At 39.7% G+C, this 19,697-nt stretch overlaps 1 protein-coding gene across 3 annotated transcripts in view; it reads left to right on the top strand.

Annotated features, from left to right (window-relative positions):
* Fig4 (FIG4 phosphoinositide 5-phosphatase) overlaps window positions 1–18,928 on the top strand; it is a 110,367-nt gene extending 91,439 nt beyond the window's left edge. For all 3 annotated transcript variants that reach the window (XM_071613136.1, XM_027928183.2, XM_071613135.1), the window contains one exon: window positions 18,575–18,928. In XM_071613136.1, the coding sequence (XP_071469237.1) occupies window positions 18,575–18,752 (178 nt within the window). In that variant the 3' untranslated portion in view covers window positions 18,753–18,928. The remainder of the gene's footprint in view (window positions 1–18,574) is intronic.
* Window positions 18,929–19,697: the final 769 nt, after the last annotated feature.

The raw sequence follows: 19,697 nt of genomic DNA, 5'->3' as shown, positions 1-19,697 counted from the left end.
CAGTAATGTTTTTAGAGCATAAAGGGACCCTGAGACCTAACCAGTTTGAGAACTTATTGGCATAAAGTATTTGACCATGTATATCAACATGCAGCACAGAGGTGACTAAGGGCATCATCATACCTTTGCCCAGTATTTGCCAGAAGAATGATAGCCCTGACTAGTTGAAGAAATGCTTATTTATTTTCTATGGGTTTTGTTGTTGTTGTTGTTGTTTAAGGAATTGAGGAAGTAACTGTCCTCTTTTTAAGTTTCTCTCAAAAAGTAGTCTGAACCTTTTAGGATTCTTTCAGCTCCAGTTAACAGAACACCTAATTTCATAGATTCCAATGATAAGATCGTTTATTTCTTTACCAAAAAATGGCAGATAGTGTAGCCTTCAGAGTGGATTGGTTCAGGAGCTTCATATAAGGTTCTTTCTAAATCTCTGAATCTCTACTATACTATCCCCATCCCTTCCTTGTTATGGGTTGGATCTGGAATGTCCCCCAAATACTCATGTGTTGAAAGCATGGTCGCCAGTGCAGCAAAGATCAGAGGAGGTACTTTTAAGCAATGATTGAATCATGGGGGCTTTGACCTCATAGTGAACTAATCCACTGATAGCTGCATGGACGGCTAGAAGGTGGAACCTAGTTGGATAAAGTAGGTCACGGGAGGTGTCCCCTGGATGGGTTTATCATCCCCACCCCACCACTCTGTCCCTTCTGTCTCTCTGCTTCCCTGCTGCTATGTGCTGCTGAGCAGCTTTCCTCCACCGTGACATTGCTGCCGTAGAGTAGGCCAACCATGGACTGAATCCTCAGAAATCATGAACCAAAATACATCTTCCCTTCTCTAAGTTGTTTTTGTCAGGTATTTTGGTCACAGTCACAAAAAGCTGACTAACTCAAACTTCATCCTCAGACCAATAGCAAGATGGCTGAAGCAGTTCCAGGTCCCACAGCCAGATACTGGGGTACTCACTACAAAAGGGAAATGCTTCCTCTGTCTGTTTCTTAGGAACAAGGAGTCTCAGAGACAGTGCAGCAGACTTCTCCTTGTTCCCCAGTAGCCAGGATTGGTTTCCATGCCAGCCCCTAAGCATGTTACTGCTAGGTCATGGGTTACTGTGATTGGCTTAAAATAATCATTTGGAGTACATAGATGTAAAGCAGTGACCCACAATAATTTAGTTATTAAGAACAAAACAAAAATAATTCATGCTTGTTCAATTAATTGAAAATTAATTTGCATAGGTGCCCAATAAGAGTGTCAGTGTACATTTGTGGGAAGAATTCTAAGCCTGAGAACAGGAGCCCTGGAATCTGGTCCCACATCTGGCACTGTGGATATCAGTCTTTGCTTATCTGGGCCATGACTCTCTTTTCTGTAAACTGAGGGCTTGGACTAGGATATCACTTCTATGATCCTCAGGTTCATTGGTTCATTTATTCACTCTCTCAACCCTTTGTTCAATAACATTTATTGAGTGCTTAGTCTGTAGTGAAAGTCACAGAAGAGTAAACAAATAGGCACCAAAATGTTGTCTGGTTAGCCACAACAGATATTCTTCTTCCTACATTATACACACAGTGAAAGCCCAAAGAGGGTAAGATCCAAATTGATTTTTGCTTATAAGCAACTTGTGGAGTAAACTGTTTAATGCCCTCACAAAGAGCCTTTGCTGCAAACCTAATTAGTGAACAGTTACATCATGAGAGCTTTCTCTCATCTTGTTAAAATGTAAAATTTATTTGGAAATGAAAACATGGAGTCACAAATGTGTTCTGAAAAAGATAAGTCTTTGTCTTAGGAAAATGCTTGTAGGCCTGAGTGTCTGTGATTGTTCCAGTTCTCTCAGTATCAGAAAAGGCACGATGCAGAGAAGCAGGCTGTTACAAGAACAGGACAGCCATGAGAAATGAGACTGTGTTCCCTGGATATCCAAGGACACTCGTATATTGTAGTTCTCAGATAAGATGCTCAGAGTAGTTTGATCTTTTTTAAACCAAGCTGCTAAAATTTTGCAGACCTTTCTCACATGCAGTGTTGGTTAATTTTTTATGTCATGTGAAGTGTTGAGATAGCTGGGAGAATTTATCTCAAACAAGAGGATTAGGAGTCATGTGATCATTCCCTCAAGTAATATTTGAATTGTTGTCAGGTGAAGCAAGGCTTTTTGAATTGCTTTTGGAACCAGTAAGTAGAACAAAGATTAAGGGTTGCTGAAGAGAAAATCTTTCCAACAATTAGAGCTACCCATGATGTCATGTAAACCTCTGTCATTGAAAATCATGAATTCTTCCATCACTGAGAACACGGAAGTGGAGGCTGGATAACCTTCCACAGCAATGTTCTGAAGTTTCTTCCTTTGGTCTGAGATTGGCAAGGTGATTTGGAGTGAAGGTCATTTCTAAGATTCTGGTAACTGTCATTACCATGGACATGAGTCATCTAATAGCTGGGATCATTAACAGCTTGAAACAGAAAGGAGGCATTTCATTTATATAGCAGATATTTATTAAGTACCTACTATGTGTTAGGAACTGTTCTAGACACTGGGGATACAGTGAAGAACAAGACTGATGAAGTTCTCTAGGGCCTTTCTGTTCTAGGGTAGGCAGACAGGCATTAAACTAATAAACTAATAAGAGTTTCCTATTAGAATTAATGCTCAGAAGGCCACAAACCAGGGAAATGGTGATTGGGACAGGTAAGAGTCAGATGCTATCTTAGATTAGGTTTGGGGGGAAGTTCTCTGACGAGTTAACATTTAAGCTGAAATGTGAATGAAAAGGAAGAGTGTGTCATGAGATCACTGGGTAAGAATATTTGAAGCAGAGAGAACATATACAAAAGACCAGAACAAACTTGGCACCCAGAAGACTGGGTAAGAGGCACAGAGGAAGCTGCAATGAGACGGAGTAAGGAATGGGCAAGGACCAGATCCACAGGGCCTCACAGCTGTGATTAGCTTAGCTGTGATTCTGAAGTGAAGAGTGGCATCATCTGATTTACATCCCTAAAAGGTAACAGTAGGTTCTCCTGGAGGATGAATTGTTGGTGGCAAGGGATATAAGCAGAGAGGAAAGTAGGAAGAAACTCAAGAGAAGTGTGGTTTCACAGCAACCAAGAAGAGAAAGTGTTTCTAGAAGGAAGGAGTGCGCAGCAGTTCTGATTAGAGAAATGCATTATTGGTTTAGGCAATAGGAAATTTATTGATGACCTTAATGAGTGAGTTTTGGTGGGTGGTGACCTTGCAAGCCTCCCTGGGGCGAATTTAGGAAAAATGGGAAGAGAGTAAGGAGACATGGGAGTAGAAAACCGTCTTTCAAAAAACTCTGCTGCAAAGTGATACAAAGAAGTAGGTCTGTATCTGGAGGGAAAATGAAGTGAAAGGATCATTTCTAAAATAGGAGTCACTACAGGTTCTCAGTGTGTTCATGAAAGGAGTCTGCACAGAGGCAGATGTTGGTGACACTGGCCAAAGAGTGAGTAATTGCAGGAGAGAGATCCTCAAAAGGGCACTATGAATTATTTTGCATTTTTATTGAAATCCTGAATTTCATTATCTTTGGTGTTGATTAATTCGTTGGAATTTTCCTGTATTAAATTGAACCATATGAAATTACCAATATGCATTCATTTCTGACCTATAAAAGCAGCAGTGTCATAGAAATCTAATAGTTTAATTTAGATAAGTTTAAATTTCTTTCAGGGTCTTTAAAATTTATATACCTTTTTAATTTGAAAAAAAATCTCAAACTTACTTATGGTTAAAAATATAGAACAAAGAATACCCTCTCCTGACCCAATCATTTGCAGATAAGTTGTAGACCTGATATCCTTTCTCTCCTAACACTTTAGTAGGTATTTCCTAAAAATAAGAATATTCTCCTACAAAGTCAAATATAATCAGTAGGGTTTTGCCAGTTGTTCCAATAATGCCCTTTAATGCAAGAAGATGCAGTCCAGAATCTCATATTGGAACCCATCCCTATTCTTCCTTGATCTCCATGACCTTGATATTTTGAAGAATGCAGGCCAGTTATTTTGTAGAATGGCCTTGGATTTGATTTGTCATGATTATCTTCAAATTATGAATCAAATCAAAGTGTGGTAGCCAGTCTTCAAATTGACCTCACCTCTGTTATTCGTATCCTTACATAATCTCCTCTCATTTGTACCGGGGTCAATCTTAGGATCAAGAATGTTAGTCAGCTTGCTGTTGTTATAACAAAAATACCTGAGAATATTAGTTCATAAGGAGAAAATGTTTATTTTGGTTCACAATTTTGGAGGTTTCATGATTGATTGACCCCTCAACTTTGGGTCTGTGGTGAGGTAGCACATCATGGCAGGAGTGTGTAGCAGAACAGACCTGCTTACATAATGAGCCAGGGAGCAAAAAAGAAAGAGGAAGAGGTGGGGGGTCCCACAGTCCCCTTTGAGAGCACATCCTCAAATGATCTAAGAATTTCCCATTAGGCCCTGCCCCTTAAAAGTTTATTAGCCATGGCCTAGGGACTCAAGCCTTTACCACATGCGCCTTTGGGGAAGAGTCAAGATTCAAACTATAGAAAAGAGCATACAGTAGAAGTGACAATGTTATAAAAGTGATTTGTTGAATCACTTATTCTGTGGAAGGCAAGCTCATGTTGGTAACAGCCCCATAGATAGGCTCATAAGAAACTCAAGCATCTAGCTGCCGATGAGAAACTGAGGACTGTCAACCAAGTGGGTGAGCTGAGAAATGGATTCCCCAGCCCCGGGAAGCCTTAAGTTATTGTAGCTGTAGCCAACAGCTTGACTGCAACCTTGTGAGAGACCTTGAGTCAGAACCACCAATCTAAGCCACCACTAGAGTCCTGAAATTGTAATACAGTAAAAGTTCATCAGCTTAAGAAGGAATGCTGGCAGAAACATCACAGGAGTGACGGTGAGTTCTTTTCATTGCATCCAGTCAGGTGGTGCTCAATTTCAGTCCTATTGCTGATGATGTTTATTTTAATTTCAGAGCTTTCTTTTAATTAATGAATATTTCACAGAAGGTACTTTGAAACTATATAAATATCCTTTTTTCATCTAGCATTCCATTTTTCATGTATTTATTTTTCTCAATATGAAATCTTGAGTTACTATTTATTCAATGAGGTATAACCTGTTATAGTCATGATTTATTTTGATGTTCAAATTGTCCCTAATTTTACCAGATCCCTTTAGCCTGCTCCTGTGTCCTTTGGGCATGTCCTCATCATTCTTAGAGCACTTCCTTGATTTCTGGCACAAGATGTTTTAGGCTCATCATGTTCTTTGCCTGTCATCGCCTTGAAATCAGTCATTTCTCCAAGGATCCCTGATTCTTTTTAGTGGAAAATGGTATTAAAGCCAGGATCTGGGCACTAGGTGTACCTATGCCCACTGCAGAGTCTCTGCTCCCAGGCCCATTCAAAGAGCATACACGCATTGCACGTGTGTGTGTGTGTGTGTGTGTGTGTGTGTGTGTACATGTAAGTAATATATATGCATCTGTTTTATTTTTGTACTGGGGATTTCTTAGTCACATCTCCAGCCCCTTTTCCGTTTTATTTTGAAACCAGGTCTCACTAAGTTGCTTAAGGCCTTGCTAAATTGCTAAGGCTGGCCTCAAAATTGTGATCCTCCTGCCTCACCCTCCCAAGTTGCTGGGATAATGGGAATGCACCACATACCTGGTGTATCTGTTTTATATATTTTAGAACATAAATATGTATTTGATATTTACTTATAAATAACATATGTATATTTAAATCTCTAAGTTCATAGTGATAGCTCTAACTGTAGGATATCCAGGGTTTATTCTATCCTTTTTCCTTTTCATATCAGTTAACCATCTTCTCCAACAGTGAGGGATTTAGCTCCCATTACCCTTATTATAGTATTATATTTACTGATCCAATTAACCTGCCCATATGTAACCAGTCTCCCATCACCCTACATTCACCCCTTTCCTTATGTGGATGCCCCCCCATTCAGGCTCTGACTCCCATTATGGGGACAACATACTCGAGGATGCATCCCTCCCCTTGCTTGGGCTCTGAATCCTCGAGGTGCCCCATTGCAGTGTGAATACCCTTCTCATGCCATTTGAGCTCCAGCTCCCCCAGGCTGTCACAGGCTGCCTCCCTGTGCAGATGTCCACCCATCTCCTGGTTTGGGGACTGGCTGTGCAAGAGAGGAAAAGGAGGAGCAGCCCTTCATAAGTTTATAATAAATTTCAGACTGAAAAGAGCATTCTACTCTCCCACAGATGAATTTTTTGTTTCTTCTGTAATCATGGTTCCAAATTAGTGGTTATACTCAAATACCTTGGGAAGCTGTAGAAATACAAATCTCAAAGCAAACAACAATAAAACAGGAGAAACCAAAGTGTCCCTAGTAAATGATTAAACAGGTTATTGGGTAGGGGGTACTCAGTTTCATTCTGGACTTTTGGTTACTCTAAATTTTCTATGTTTATTATTTTATTTATGTTAATGATACTAACAGATTATAGGCTATGATTTCTTTATAGTATTCTATTTTAAAATAATAACATTATTATTTTTAAAAAGGGATTATAAAATACAGAATTCAAAACCCCCTTGCTAGAGATTCTGACCCAGCATGCCTGGCCTGAGGCCTGCTAATCTGTGCTTTATAGCATTCTCCATCTGGATGTAATGATCGGCCAGGTTGGGAAATATGGCTCCATTGGACCCTTCCCAGAAATTTGCTGGGCATCTCTCTGCATATCCAGGGGGCAGACAGTGCACCCAGCACGCCTCACGTACTCACAGTCACTTGGGGAAGCATGATGAGTGTCTTTATGAAAGCTCAAGACAGGTGTTGCTTTAAAGGCTCAGACCCTACTGATACCTTCTTCCAGTGGTATATTGATTTCTTCTGATTCCCTGATTCTTATTGTTAGTGAAGTAAAGGAAACCCCTGAAAAGATGAATGTAAGTACACCTTGGAATTGTCAAGGTCAGCAAAAATGAGTGACACTGAGAAACTGTCACTGCCAAGAGAAGCCTACATGACTACTAATGTAATATATCCTGGATGGCGCCCTAGAACAGAAAAAGGGAATTTGATAAAAATTAAGTATAGACTAATATAATTGCAACAGATGTATCATAATAAAGGAAGATGTTAATAATTCAGAAAATTGGGTGAAGGGCCTGTGGGAATGCTATACTCTACATAGTAATTCTATAAACCTAAAATGGCTCTGAAATAAAAAGGTTATTCGAAAAAAGATGCAGATTGCAAAACATGTAGCAATGTGACTGAGAAACTCAATGGTGTAGTACTTTGTAAATAATCAGGAAAAGGTGCACCTACCAGAATGGGCATGTAAAATTAAGTAGGGTGTCATCACCTGCATGTGAGAGACAAGACACATGGCCATGCAACTCACTGACAGACCACAGTGCCTGCTGTTACAGGAAATGTGAGTACAGAAGGGACACAGCTCCCAAAAGGTCACTGTGTAAATGTCTCATAGATGACCAGTTGCCCCAAGGGAAAATCTGGTCCTGCTTACAGGCAGGGAGAAAGGATGACTCTGGCAGGAGCTGTTGCATTCTTTGTCTTTTGTGAACAGCTGTTGTGTGCTTCATGTGCCACCTGTCCTTATTGGCTGAAATGCCCTCTCAGACCCAGTGCTGTGCAGTATAACCAGTTCCTGTCCCCTGTGGCTTAAAGCAAAGCACTCTGTCATTAAACAGCAGGTGAGCATTCAAGTTGGAGCCCAAAACAATGCAGCCATGTATCACTGGCTGCAGAAAATGCAGAAAAACTGCAGGTCTTTTTATACTAAGGTAGGTAATATGTCCACAAATGGAAGTGGAACCATCCAGCTTAGTAGACCAATCTTCTGGGAATGATTCCCCAAATCATTACATTCCAAATTGGAAGCATTTACCTGTTTCAGGTCAGAAACTCATCATGCTTCATTTCTTTAAAACTGGAAGTTGTGTTACAAAACACAAATGACATTTTTACATTATAATTCTCAAGGAGAACATAAAAAGAATATCATTTTTCCATTCCTAGATCAATAAAAAATATTAATGACTGTGGCTAAAACATAAAAAGTACTACCATTGTCACTTTTGTGTGTGCGTGCGATGGACTATCGTTTCTGTTCCCTTGGGGAGTCATGTGGAGCCTGGGTACCTGCTCCTGATTAAAATAAGGAGGCTGGAGCTGGATGCACTTTACACATTGGCTGGCTGTGGTGGTCAGGGGTCGGTTGCAGAAAGATAATCCGCTCTAGGTGAACAGAAAGTGATTTTTTCTAAGATTTTAGGTGGCTTTCAGAATCACTTGAGGGCTGAAGAAAAAGACTGTGGACCAAGCTTCCAGGAATGATTCCCAGGGCCATACAGCAAACCGCCAGAGTAGCTGCTCCATCTGCATTGATCGCAGGTGATCGCAGCAGCTGCTGGCTCTAAACCAACCACATCAGCTAGATTCAGGAAGCTGCCACTGCACTAGCCAACTCAAGAACACATTGCCTTTGCCACAGTCTGCACACTAGAAACCCACATCCTGCTTCTTTCCACATGATTTAGTTCCAAATCAAAGCGTCGCGGGAACACAAGCAGTACATAGTCACATTTTGAACCTAAATTGCAAGAGAGTCTGGGTATTGCTTTTTGCTTTCCAGTTTCTATATACAATAGAAGGGAAGTTCAAGTGGATATTGGAGGAATGTGATCTATGTTATTCTACAGTCTATCTGGCCACTCAGTTATCCTGCCTATTCTTCTCATTATAGTAGAACTTAGAAGTCCAAGATCTCTGGACATGTGCAGCTGTCTTCATCAAGGTTTCTTGTAACCTACTAACCTATAAACAGAGAGACTGCCCATCTGCTCCCAGATCCAGTGTGGCAAAGGAAAGTAAAAACTCTTGGGAACAGTGATAAGTGAGCTGCTGCATCTGGACACCTGTGGTGAGCAGCTGTCTCCAAGGAGAGCAAGGCCTGCCTCAGAAGGCGGGAAAGAGCTGCAGGGAGGGCAGCTCTGGATAAGGAGAGGCAGCGTGGCAATGCTTCCCAGCGACAAGGGAGAGTGGGGTCATGCAGGCAACTGTACCTCCAATTTAGGGGTCAGTTTGAGGGATAGGTGAAAAATATCCTTGTTAAAATAGATGTGACTAATGGGTTCTTAGAAAAAGACAGCAGCAGGGCTGGGATTGTGGCTCAGCAGTAGAGCGCTTGCCTAGCACGTGTGAGGTCCTGGGTTTGATCCTCAACACCACATAAAAATTAAAAAATTTTAAAAAAAGATATTATGTCCAACTACAACTAAAAAATAAGTATTTTTTAAAAAAGAAAAAGACAGCAGCACAGTTTTAAAAGTCTCTCTGAATCTTCACACAGAAACAGAGAACAACTAAATGGCAAAACTCAATACCCACAGACAACACTTCAAAACTACATGACAAGGTGCCCCACAAATGTCAAAATATAAGCAGGTGTGGAGGTAAATACCAACAGCCATCGACCTGCATGACTCCGTATTGTTCAAGGGAAAGAATCAAAGAGGGAACATTGGGCATCTTATAGTCCTGAGAACAGGGAACCCCAGAATAGCTAACAAGTGCTCACGATAAGTCACTGCAGTGACTCTGAGCAGAGCAGCTGACACCAAGAGGCATTTCACCCAACTTGATACCAGGTCATTGTGGTCCCAGGCTGCTTAGTGAGTTCTGAAAGGAGCTGGGGCCTTCACATACTTTCCTTGAAGGAAAGTGAAAGTCCAGATAAAAGTGGGGGAAGGCAACCCTAGGGCAGTCTTAGCCATGATTTCTAATACTTCACTAGTTTCCCTGAACTAAAACCCCCTTCTCAGGACTCAGGAAAACTAATTTTGCAAAATGAGCAATAAAAAAGTACCAAGGGCCATTTCCATATAAAGTTATCTGAAGAACAACAGAACACAGACAGAATAACATCCCTGTAGTCAACAAAAGCATCCAGAAAGAAGTCAATGAGAGATCAAAAGAAACTATTTCAAAATGAGCTAAAATACAAAACTTTAAAATTCAAAAAGAAATGAAGAAAGATATAAAGAGAATTTAGAAGAAAATATTAAATACTGACAACAGTATTTAATACAACAGGCAAAGAAGATTTAACATAGGAAATAGGAGTCTTAAAACAGCAAAGCAAAGTAAGGGGACAGAAAAAAATATTTAAAATAGTGAAAAAATCCTGGAATAAAAAGTTACCTAAAATTGTATATTGAAAGAACGCACCACATACCTGAGAATATTGACCCAGAATGATTAACACCAGGATGTAGTATATGTTAACTGTACTTTAAAGGGGAAAAAAATCTGCAAGGTATGGAGGCTCATGCCTCTAATCCCAGCAGCTCAGGAGGCTGAGACAGGAGGATCACGAGTTGAAAGCCAGCCTCAGCAATGGCTAGGCAGTAAGCAACTCAGTGAGACTCTGTTTCTAATAAAATACAAAAAAATAAGGCTGAGGATGTGGCTCAGTGGTTGAGCGCCCCCTGAGTTCAATCCCTGATACCCCCTGCTCAAAAAAAGTAGGAGAAATCCTTTAGACATCCAGACAAAAAGAGCAAGTGATTTTTAAGAGAAGGAAAATTATTATCATAAAGCTTTTTCAATACAACACTTTAGGCTACAAAAAAAAAAGAATATAGAGTAATATATTTCAGATTCTCAAGGAAAGAAAATGTGGGCTGGGAATTTTATTTTTAAAGCTTTTAAGTATAAAAGCAGAGACATTTTGTTATCAATGAATAAGAACTTGGGAGGTATTATTCTCTTGGACCCTCCTTGTGGAGACTAGTGGAGAATGAGCTTTAGATAATTAAAATGACATTGCTATGGTTTGGATCAGTAACTCCCACAGACCCATGTATTAAAGACTAGGTCCCATCTCATGGCATTACTGTGAATTGGTAGAACCTTTAGGAGGTAGGGCCTAGAGCAAGGAAATCAGAGCACTTGGGGCATGCCCACGAAGGACCCTGGCCCCCCTTCCTTTCTTTGCTTCTAGATGTCATGAGGTAAGCAGCTGCCTCTGCCATGCCCTCTTGCCATGATGTACTTCCTTGCCATGGGTCCAAAAGCAGTGGAACAATTGATCATGAACTAAAACCTTCAAAATGGAGTCAAAATAAACCTTTCCTCTCTTTATAAATTGATTATAAATCTAATGAGAGAACTAAACAGAAAGCTAGCACAGATATTAACAAAACACCCATCATGAATAATAAATTATAGTTGCCTATAGAACTAAAATGAGGGTATAAGGGGAGAGAGGGGATGTTATTGGTATCTGCTCAAATAATGTGTAATCTAGTGCAACTCTGAAAAAATTAGGAAAGCAATAGGGAAAGTATATACAAACAAAGTCAGTTTTCAGGAATCATTTTGATAGTGGTTTTGTTGTTATTTTGAAGCTGTTATATGTTTACTAAGGGATTAAATAAACATGGAGTATATGAGGATCGGTTGTAGCTCAGTGGTACAGCACTTGCCTAGCACTTGTGAGCTCTGGGTTCAATCCCCAGTACCACATAAAGGAGGGGTATTTTAATTCTATCATCCTTTTGTTGTTTCACAAACAAGATTCTCCTAGGCATGGCTTTTATTTACACATGCATGCACACATACAATGGCCCAATAACAGTGAGAATTCCTAGTACCTGCATTATAGTCTTAAAATCCCAATCCCCCTGCTAAAGGACCCAGAGCTCTGGGAGAGATATCTGATTCCAGGACTGTGTTAGGATATGTACAGACTAAACCTAGAAGTTCTTGTCAATCCATATAATAAAAAAGCAATCAGAGATTACTAGGGTCATATCAAAAGGACTCAGGAATAAACCTGAAGAGGATAATTTGAATTTCCTGGACCATTTGAATTTCAATAAGAAGAATAACTGGAATGGAATAAAACTCAACAAGTATGTTTAAAATCCCACATTTGTAATGATGATTTTTTTTTTTTTTAAATTCTGGTCACTTTAGAAGGATAATAAGGATTTCATTATCTGGAAGACTATCACAGGGAAAGAATTAAGCATATGATTCAAAGAATCATATAAACTTGTACCACTGGGTAAACAGATGAGAGATAAAATACTTATTAACAAACACGTAATTAAAGGACTGAATAGTCATAAATGCTATGTAGAGGTATATTATAATGGGCTTAGAAAGACAAAGGTACACAGAATTTTTGAGGAAAAAAATAACAGGAAAGACATTTTAGAATAGTGCTGTCCCACAGAACTTTCTGTGATAATGAAAATTTCCTATGGGGAGGCAGCCAGTGCCTTGTTGGGAGGTACTTCTTCCTGCTCAGTGGGGTGTAAGCCACCTGGGAAATAGTAAAGGCTAGAATAATTAGTGAAGGACAAATGACAAAGTATAGTTTGTAAAGGAGAGCCCCTGTTAGGTCCAGCCCACAGAGGAGCTGGAGTTGAACAACTAGAAAATGACTCCCATGGTTTATTTAAGGGGGTACTTCAAAGGCGGAGTCAAAATAAACCTTCAAAGATTTCAAGGCATCTTGGCAGGTCAGACCCATCTCAGAGGGGCTGTGTGGCTACAACAGGCCACCCCACCTCTGTGCTGTGTGGGACCAAGCAGAGCAGAATAGAAATCCACATGTCTCTGGGCAGTTGATCAGAAGAAATGTCCACTGGAAGTTCCCAGATACTGGATTATCGTATTCACTAGAATACGATGCACAACATAGCCCACAAACGGTTCTCAACAATGTCCCATGTCTACACTTTCCACTATGGTAGCCATTAGCCACAGGTGGCTATCAAGCACTTGACATGTGGCTAGTACTATAGAGAAACTATTTTTTAAATATTGAATTTTTATTAATTTAAATACACATATAAATAGCTACTTATGGCTAATGGCTACCATATTGGACAAGTGTAGTTCAAGAGCTGCATTTTGGATTCAGACATCTGTATACTGGTCCACAGAATTTGGGTAATATTCCTTGACTTTTTAATATGAAGAAACACATACATTCTCACTGTATCATCTTGATAGAATACTCTTAGGTAGTATTTGAGGTGGGGCTTCAGTGTGTGAATACCTTGTTGGAAAGATACAAATAATCTAATGAGAGAACTAAACAGAAGCAATGGACATCAACCAAATGTTAGAATGGTGCCCACAAACTGAGGACTAAAACCACTGAGCAAAATTAAAGCCATAATAATCAAAGCTCGAAAAAGAGAAACATATCAAGGTAATGTACATCATAGACCACACCACCACAACTTATGTCACAAGGATACTATTTCCTGGCAAGACCAGCAGAAAGACAAAGTGTTACTATTAAGAACATTTGCTAAGGTTTTGCACAACTAGGACCAAAGTATTTTCTTAAGTGGAGCATAATTATTGTTTTGCTCTAATTATAGTTTTTAAGTAACTATTAGAGAAATGACCTAATGATGACCATCATTTGCAAACGAACTAGTCGGTCAAGGTCAAAGCCTTCCATAGGATCCTCTTCAGCTATAATACTCTCTTGATTCTGTGACTCTATTGTGACCAATAAAGAATCATTTAGTTATATGAATATAATAACCTTGAGAGAAAAAATTAGAGTTTTGGTAGCCACAGAAAAGGATCATTGGGAAAGGAAATATATTCAGCAACCAGAACTGTAAGTTTTCTGGAAATCTAAGTGGGGTTTGATATATGCCAAAATGCTAGTCATAGAAAAAGCATATAAGATTTTAATATACAGAAAAATATTACATTTATAAAAATCATTGAAATTATACAAATATTTTCTAGTATTTCAATCACCAACCATAAATCATCATGGCATTACTCAATTTTGAAAGGACTTCAGTTTGATCAATGAAATATTTTCTTATCAAACCAATGTGTTTGATGTGCAAGTCATAAAAAATATCAACAGGAACTATAAAGGACTCAGACATTAATTCTGTACCCAAATAGAAGGTAGATAATAATCAGAAATGGTCATATCATAACCAGCCAAGTGAATAATACTACACTGAAGAAAGAGCTTAAAAGGGCACCAACAAAGATTTTCTTTAAAAACATCTGGTTTGTCTAATGAATTTCTGCCTGAAGTGTTTCTCTTCCATGAATGGAAAGTGCAGTTAAGGCCAAGTGCTCCGTGTTTGAGGCAATAACAGTATGTGCTAAACAGCCCATAAATGAATTGGTAAATATATTATTCTAAATAAGACTGGAACATTCCTTGAGGGGAAGTACAGAACTCTCCTTGAAGATGGAACCAGGTTTTGAAGATAAAAGGAAATGAGCCTACAATGTTGCGATTATAATATTTTATCTCCAAAAATACTGCTGGTATTTGAATGAGGAACAATAGGTCTTATCCCTTTGGGGGCTATGAAAAGTGGTTTAAAAAATACATTCCCTCTGCTTATGGCTAGGGGAGAAATGTGGATTTTTAAAATTTATTTTACTATGAAAGTGCAATAATAAGCCAGCTCTCTCCACTGGAATGAATAATAAAATAGTCTCACAATTTCCACATCATTTAATGCTTAAATACTGGCCTTTTCATACAGAAACAGATGCCATCTAAGCTAATAAAAAGACTATTTGGTTTTGGAGTGTTGGAAGTGATACTGGGTTTACTTCCATCTCTTTCTAATACCCCCAGAGACAAGGCAGAGCTTTCAGCCCCTTATGTGCATCTTGGATGACATTGTGTTTCTTTCCCGCCTTGGAAATGCATAAGTCAATGGAGAAATCAAGTATCTACTCACTAGGAAGTGCATGCTAAATCTAATATTGCTGCTCACATCTTTACAATTAAGGGTTAAATTTTGCCTTCCAAACGTAGGGCTCTGGTATTATTTAAAAAGAAGTTTCTTGCTTTAAAATGTTCAGTGCTGCTGCATTGACCACAGTGAAAGCTCATTTAGTGTTTGACATAGCTCATCCGTACAGCCCGTGGTGGCGGTCGTTTTCTTAGACCAGAAGCTCTCAAGCTTTAGCCAGTGTCCGAATCAGTTGGAAGGCCGCTAAAACACCTTTACTGGGCCTCACCCTCAGTGACTGACTCCAAAGGTCTGGAATGGGAGCTGAGAATTTATACTTATGATATATTTCCTGGTGATGCTGATGTAGCTGGTGTAAGGACCACACTTTGAGAACCACTGTTTTAAGAGGATGAAGAACTCGCTGTGATGGACTTCATGATGAAAAAGAGATTTCTTTGTGAACCCATTACTTCCTGCTCCTTTTTCTGATTATACCAATAATATTGGGAATGTCTTCAGCTTTTTTCTGTCCCAAATCCAGGAGTAAACATTTCAACATTACAATTTTGTTTTACTTTTTTTTTTTTTTTTTTTTTGGTATCAGGGATTGAACTCAGGGGCACTCAACCACTGAGCCACATCCCCAGCCCCATTTTGTATTTTATTTAGAGACAGGATCTCACTGAGGTGCTTAGTGCCTCGCTTTTTGCCGAGGCTGGCTTTGAACTCATGATCATCCTGCCTCAGCCTCCACAGTTTTATTGTTTAATGTAGACTTTGCATTGAGAAGAATAAAAAGGACCAAAGGAATAGTTGGTGCATTTTGTCACTCCCTGCACAGAGCCATAGTGGGGTGTTATTGCAAAACCTAAACCCACCTACCACTCAGTCTGAAGCCACTTAAGGCTAGTGTTTGACACTTCATATTTACAATGTTTGGAATCATTTCTCATTACTCCACGTGACATTGAAGCAATTTATGATGAGTAGGATGAGGACTCCTGATGGACTGACCAATAAGAAACCCACTGCAGTGGGTGGAAGTGGCTGGTTCTCATGGTCCTCTTTATGTTTGACTCAGCGCTGCACCATTCGCAGTTACTGGGCTCTGGTGCCTCCCTCTGCCTGCCCAGATGTGTGTTCAGCTGAGGCGTCTGGGAAAGTAACTTGAAAGATAAAGTAACAATTTGGTGACTTAGCAATCTTCCTTTCTCAGCCAAGCATTTAAGTTTGAGTTCTCAGAAGGTATCCTTGAACATCCATTCATTGGAGGTGGATATCTAATGATTCCTGCCTGAAACATCTTAGTCAATGTGCACGTTGTTTTGTGCAAAGATCTGGCTTCAAAGACAGAACAGAAGCCATTAGTCCCATTTTATAAATAGACTTTAAGCATCTCATCTATAAAATGAAGAGCATAATCCTTGTGCTTCCTGCCTCCAAAGTAGATGTGAAATTTGAGTAATATATGCAAAAGAGCTTTGAGGAGGGGCAGATGCTGGACAGGTGCAGATATGTGGTTCCGGAGGAGTTGCTGTGATTGCTGCTTTGATGAAAATCTCTGAAAATGCTAATGGAGCCACCTTTCTGAAGGGTCTGGTTAAATGGTTTGGCCCTGAATACTATCAACCATTAAAGAATTGTAGCATCTCACCTTGAATTATGCAAATGACTGTAGAGTTGCTGTTTTTTTTTTCTGAGGGAAAATTGAGAAGAAGTGTTCATGTATTAATTATCCCAACCACTCACCATTATCAAGTGTCAACCACAGATGCTAGAAGAGCTGTTTCTTATGCATTTTGAAGAAAAGCCCTGCCAGGCTGACAAATTGAAATTCAGACATCTCAGGCTTTTTTTCAACTCTGGTGTTTATTTATTTTTATCTTTGGAACTTTTAAGTAAATCACTTTACCCTTTGGTTTTCATTTGCTTAAATAAGATGCATTCTAAGATTATGTGAAATTATTAGAGTGCTTTAAAAATGTAAGTACATAGATTTCATAAACTACCTACCAAATTTGAGTTGAAATATGTTGTCCTGAGGTGAAAACAATTAATTGAGGTTGGCCTCCAGAAAGACTATTCCACCTTCAGTTTTATTTTATTTCATTGTGAATTAATGTAGTCTCTAATTATCCCAGGATAGTGATAGCACTGAATTCAGATGAAGGCAAAGTACATTGAGCTACCTTAATGGTTTCTGGAAGAATGAGAAAACCTCACATTAAATTGTGGTACATCCTATGAAGATAGAGCCCTTGGGGAGGACATGGTTTACTGTACCTTTTTTGTCTTCCTTTGTGTGTCCAGTAAAATGTCACAGACCCAGCTAGCTCTAGGATCCAGTTCTGTTCTGACTATAGAGAATTTCCCCTAACATCAGAAGTCCCAACTGACCAAACAGTTGCATCCAGTAAGCCTTTGGATTCCTCTAATGAAATGCTGAAGAGCAAGGCTAAGGTCCCAGCCCAGCAGAAATAGATTCTCCAGGTTTTCTCACTCTGTTATCTTGGGTGTCCTGGTGTGGAGAAGCAACCCATCCCTCAACTCACACTGTATTGCACCTGACTTGTTAGTTGGTTCAACCCTTGAGGGCCTGCCCCCAGCTAAGAATGTAATAACAAGTGGATGCTCTGATGATGATAAGTTGAGGGTGTGCCAGATACCTAGCTGCATCTTGACAAGGTCTTTCCAGAGACCATGCATTCCCCAGGGGATGGATGGAAGTTTCAGGCATTATGGAAGCCTGGGTGGGTGAGAACAGAGGGATATTTTTCAAAAGAAAGTTTCTTAGATGCTTTCCAAATTATCCCAAAAAGGAAGGAAGCTGCCTATTACAGATCCATAGTTCTTCACCCAAAAGTCTGAGGCCAGATAAGAATTTAGAATTAGATAGCACAGCAATTTTGTACATGCACCTCATAATAACACCCTACTAAGATCTGAGGCCATGTCTAATATAAAACACACCAATATTCACATGAAGTGGGGAGAATGCTGTTAGTTCAGGTTAGGATGTGACACCAATGAGTTTCAGTAGGGTTAGGCTTTGTGGCAAAGCAACTTGGTTGTTAAAACTTTCAGGATTTCAGAATTGCAATAAAAAATTAAATATTAAGGGCTGGGGCTGGGGCTCAGCGGTAGAGCGCTTGCCTGGTACTTGCGGGGTGCTGGGTTTGATCCTCAGGACCACATAAAAATGAATGAATAAAATAAAGGTATTATGTCCAACTACAACTAAAAAAATATTTTTAAAAGATTAAACATTGTAATTGTTAATAGTAGTTCATGTTTACTAACATTTGGGGTGTGCCAGGCACTATGCTAAGTGAGTACTTTACTGAAGCAAACTCATTTATTCAACAACCATGGGAGGCAGAAATTTATTAGTAACCCCCACTTCACTAATTCCTACTCTTTTCCTTTAAAAACCCATTGTGTGTTGTGTGCCTACCATGTGCCAAGGACAAAGAGCAAAATGTAGGTACAGCCCCCACCTAAACTTGCTCCCAGTCTTGTGGCAGCAGGATGGGGCTGCCAACAGAGAAGTCTGCCCTCCCTTTGTCAGGGAAGGTGTCCATGCAGGTGCTGGTCCAGCACATCTTCAGGCAGAGGAGGAAACCAGGCACTGCAGAGGTCATTCCTATAGGCTCGGCTCCTTAATAATAAGCACATTATTCAAGGTCAGCATTTCTCAAATGCTTTTGAGACCACAGCTCTCCATGGTCTTTCATTTTGCTTTCTTTAATGCAATTGTCTTCTTTCTTCTATTACAGAACACCCATTTCTGCTTTCTCACAAGACAACATCTATGAAGTTCAGCCCCCAAGGGTAGACAGAAAATCTACAGAGATCTTCCAAGCCCACATCCAGGCCAGTCAAGGAATCATGCAGCCCCTAGGTAAAGAGGACACTTACATGTACCGAGAGTACATCAGAAACCGCTACCTGTGAAGAGGGCGCAGGACACGTGGTAGCCCTGATGGGGACCCAGAAAGATTCATTTGCTTAGGTTATCTGTTTTCTCTCATCATACAAATGTAATTTCCCAAAATTCCTTTGCATCTGAAGTCTTTCCGTCTTTTTGTTCCATACAAATTACAAATAGATAATAAAGAAATGACCAACTATGTTGTTATTATTGCCTTTGTTTTGTTTTAGGAATAGTTTGTTTTGTGGTCAGTATAGTACCATAGCATCCTATTATGAAATTTACAGGTATTTTGTGAGCACCTACTATGTGCCAGGCTCTGTGGCAAGGTCTAGGAATAGTACAATAAGCAAAAAAGGCAAAAACTTTCTCTCTTTGGAGGAATGAAGGAAAAGTATTTTTATTATCACTTTTAAATTTATTCTGATGGTTTTAACGGTAACCTTATTGTTTGACACTGCCGCAGTCTGGCTGGGCACAAAATCACGAGCCACTCAAGCAGGAACAAAGTTTATTTTTTGAAACTGCCGCCAATGTCCGGTAACGCCCGGGAAGATTTTTTCCACCCACGCCGCCTCCTCCCGGACCCAGAGAGAGCTCCTCCCCCGGAACTCCCTCCTACTGTACTTCCCCAACCAATGGGAACTCTCCAGGAGTCCCGTAGCCGGCCTAGGTGAACAGCAGGAGTCCAATATCCATATGAATGCAAATCTTAACATAATCATATCATCTCAATGGCTAGCTGGCGTCACCTTTCGACCAAAAATGCCATGCATCATATACTTGGCTCTTAGCATGACACAAATTTTCGTTATTCTGAAACCTCTTGTTCTTAGGAAATAAATATTTGTGGATAAAGGGACCAAATGTTAACAAAGGAAAAAAAGAATATATGATAAAGCAAGTGGAGGAAAATAGTAATTGGCAAATGTGGATAAAGAGCAATGAGAGTTATTTGAGCTATTCTA

This window comes from Marmota flaviventris, chromosome 6 (assembly GCF_047511675.1).
Source record: "Marmota flaviventris isolate mMarFla1 chromosome 6, mMarFla1.hap1, whole genome shotgun sequence".
NCBI classification, from domain to species: domain Eukaryota; kingdom Metazoa; phylum Chordata; class Mammalia; order Rodentia; family Sciuridae; genus Marmota; species Marmota flaviventris.
The sequence above is the reverse complement of the archived record's forward strand: the minus strand, read 5'-3'. Positions and strand labels throughout refer to the sequence as shown.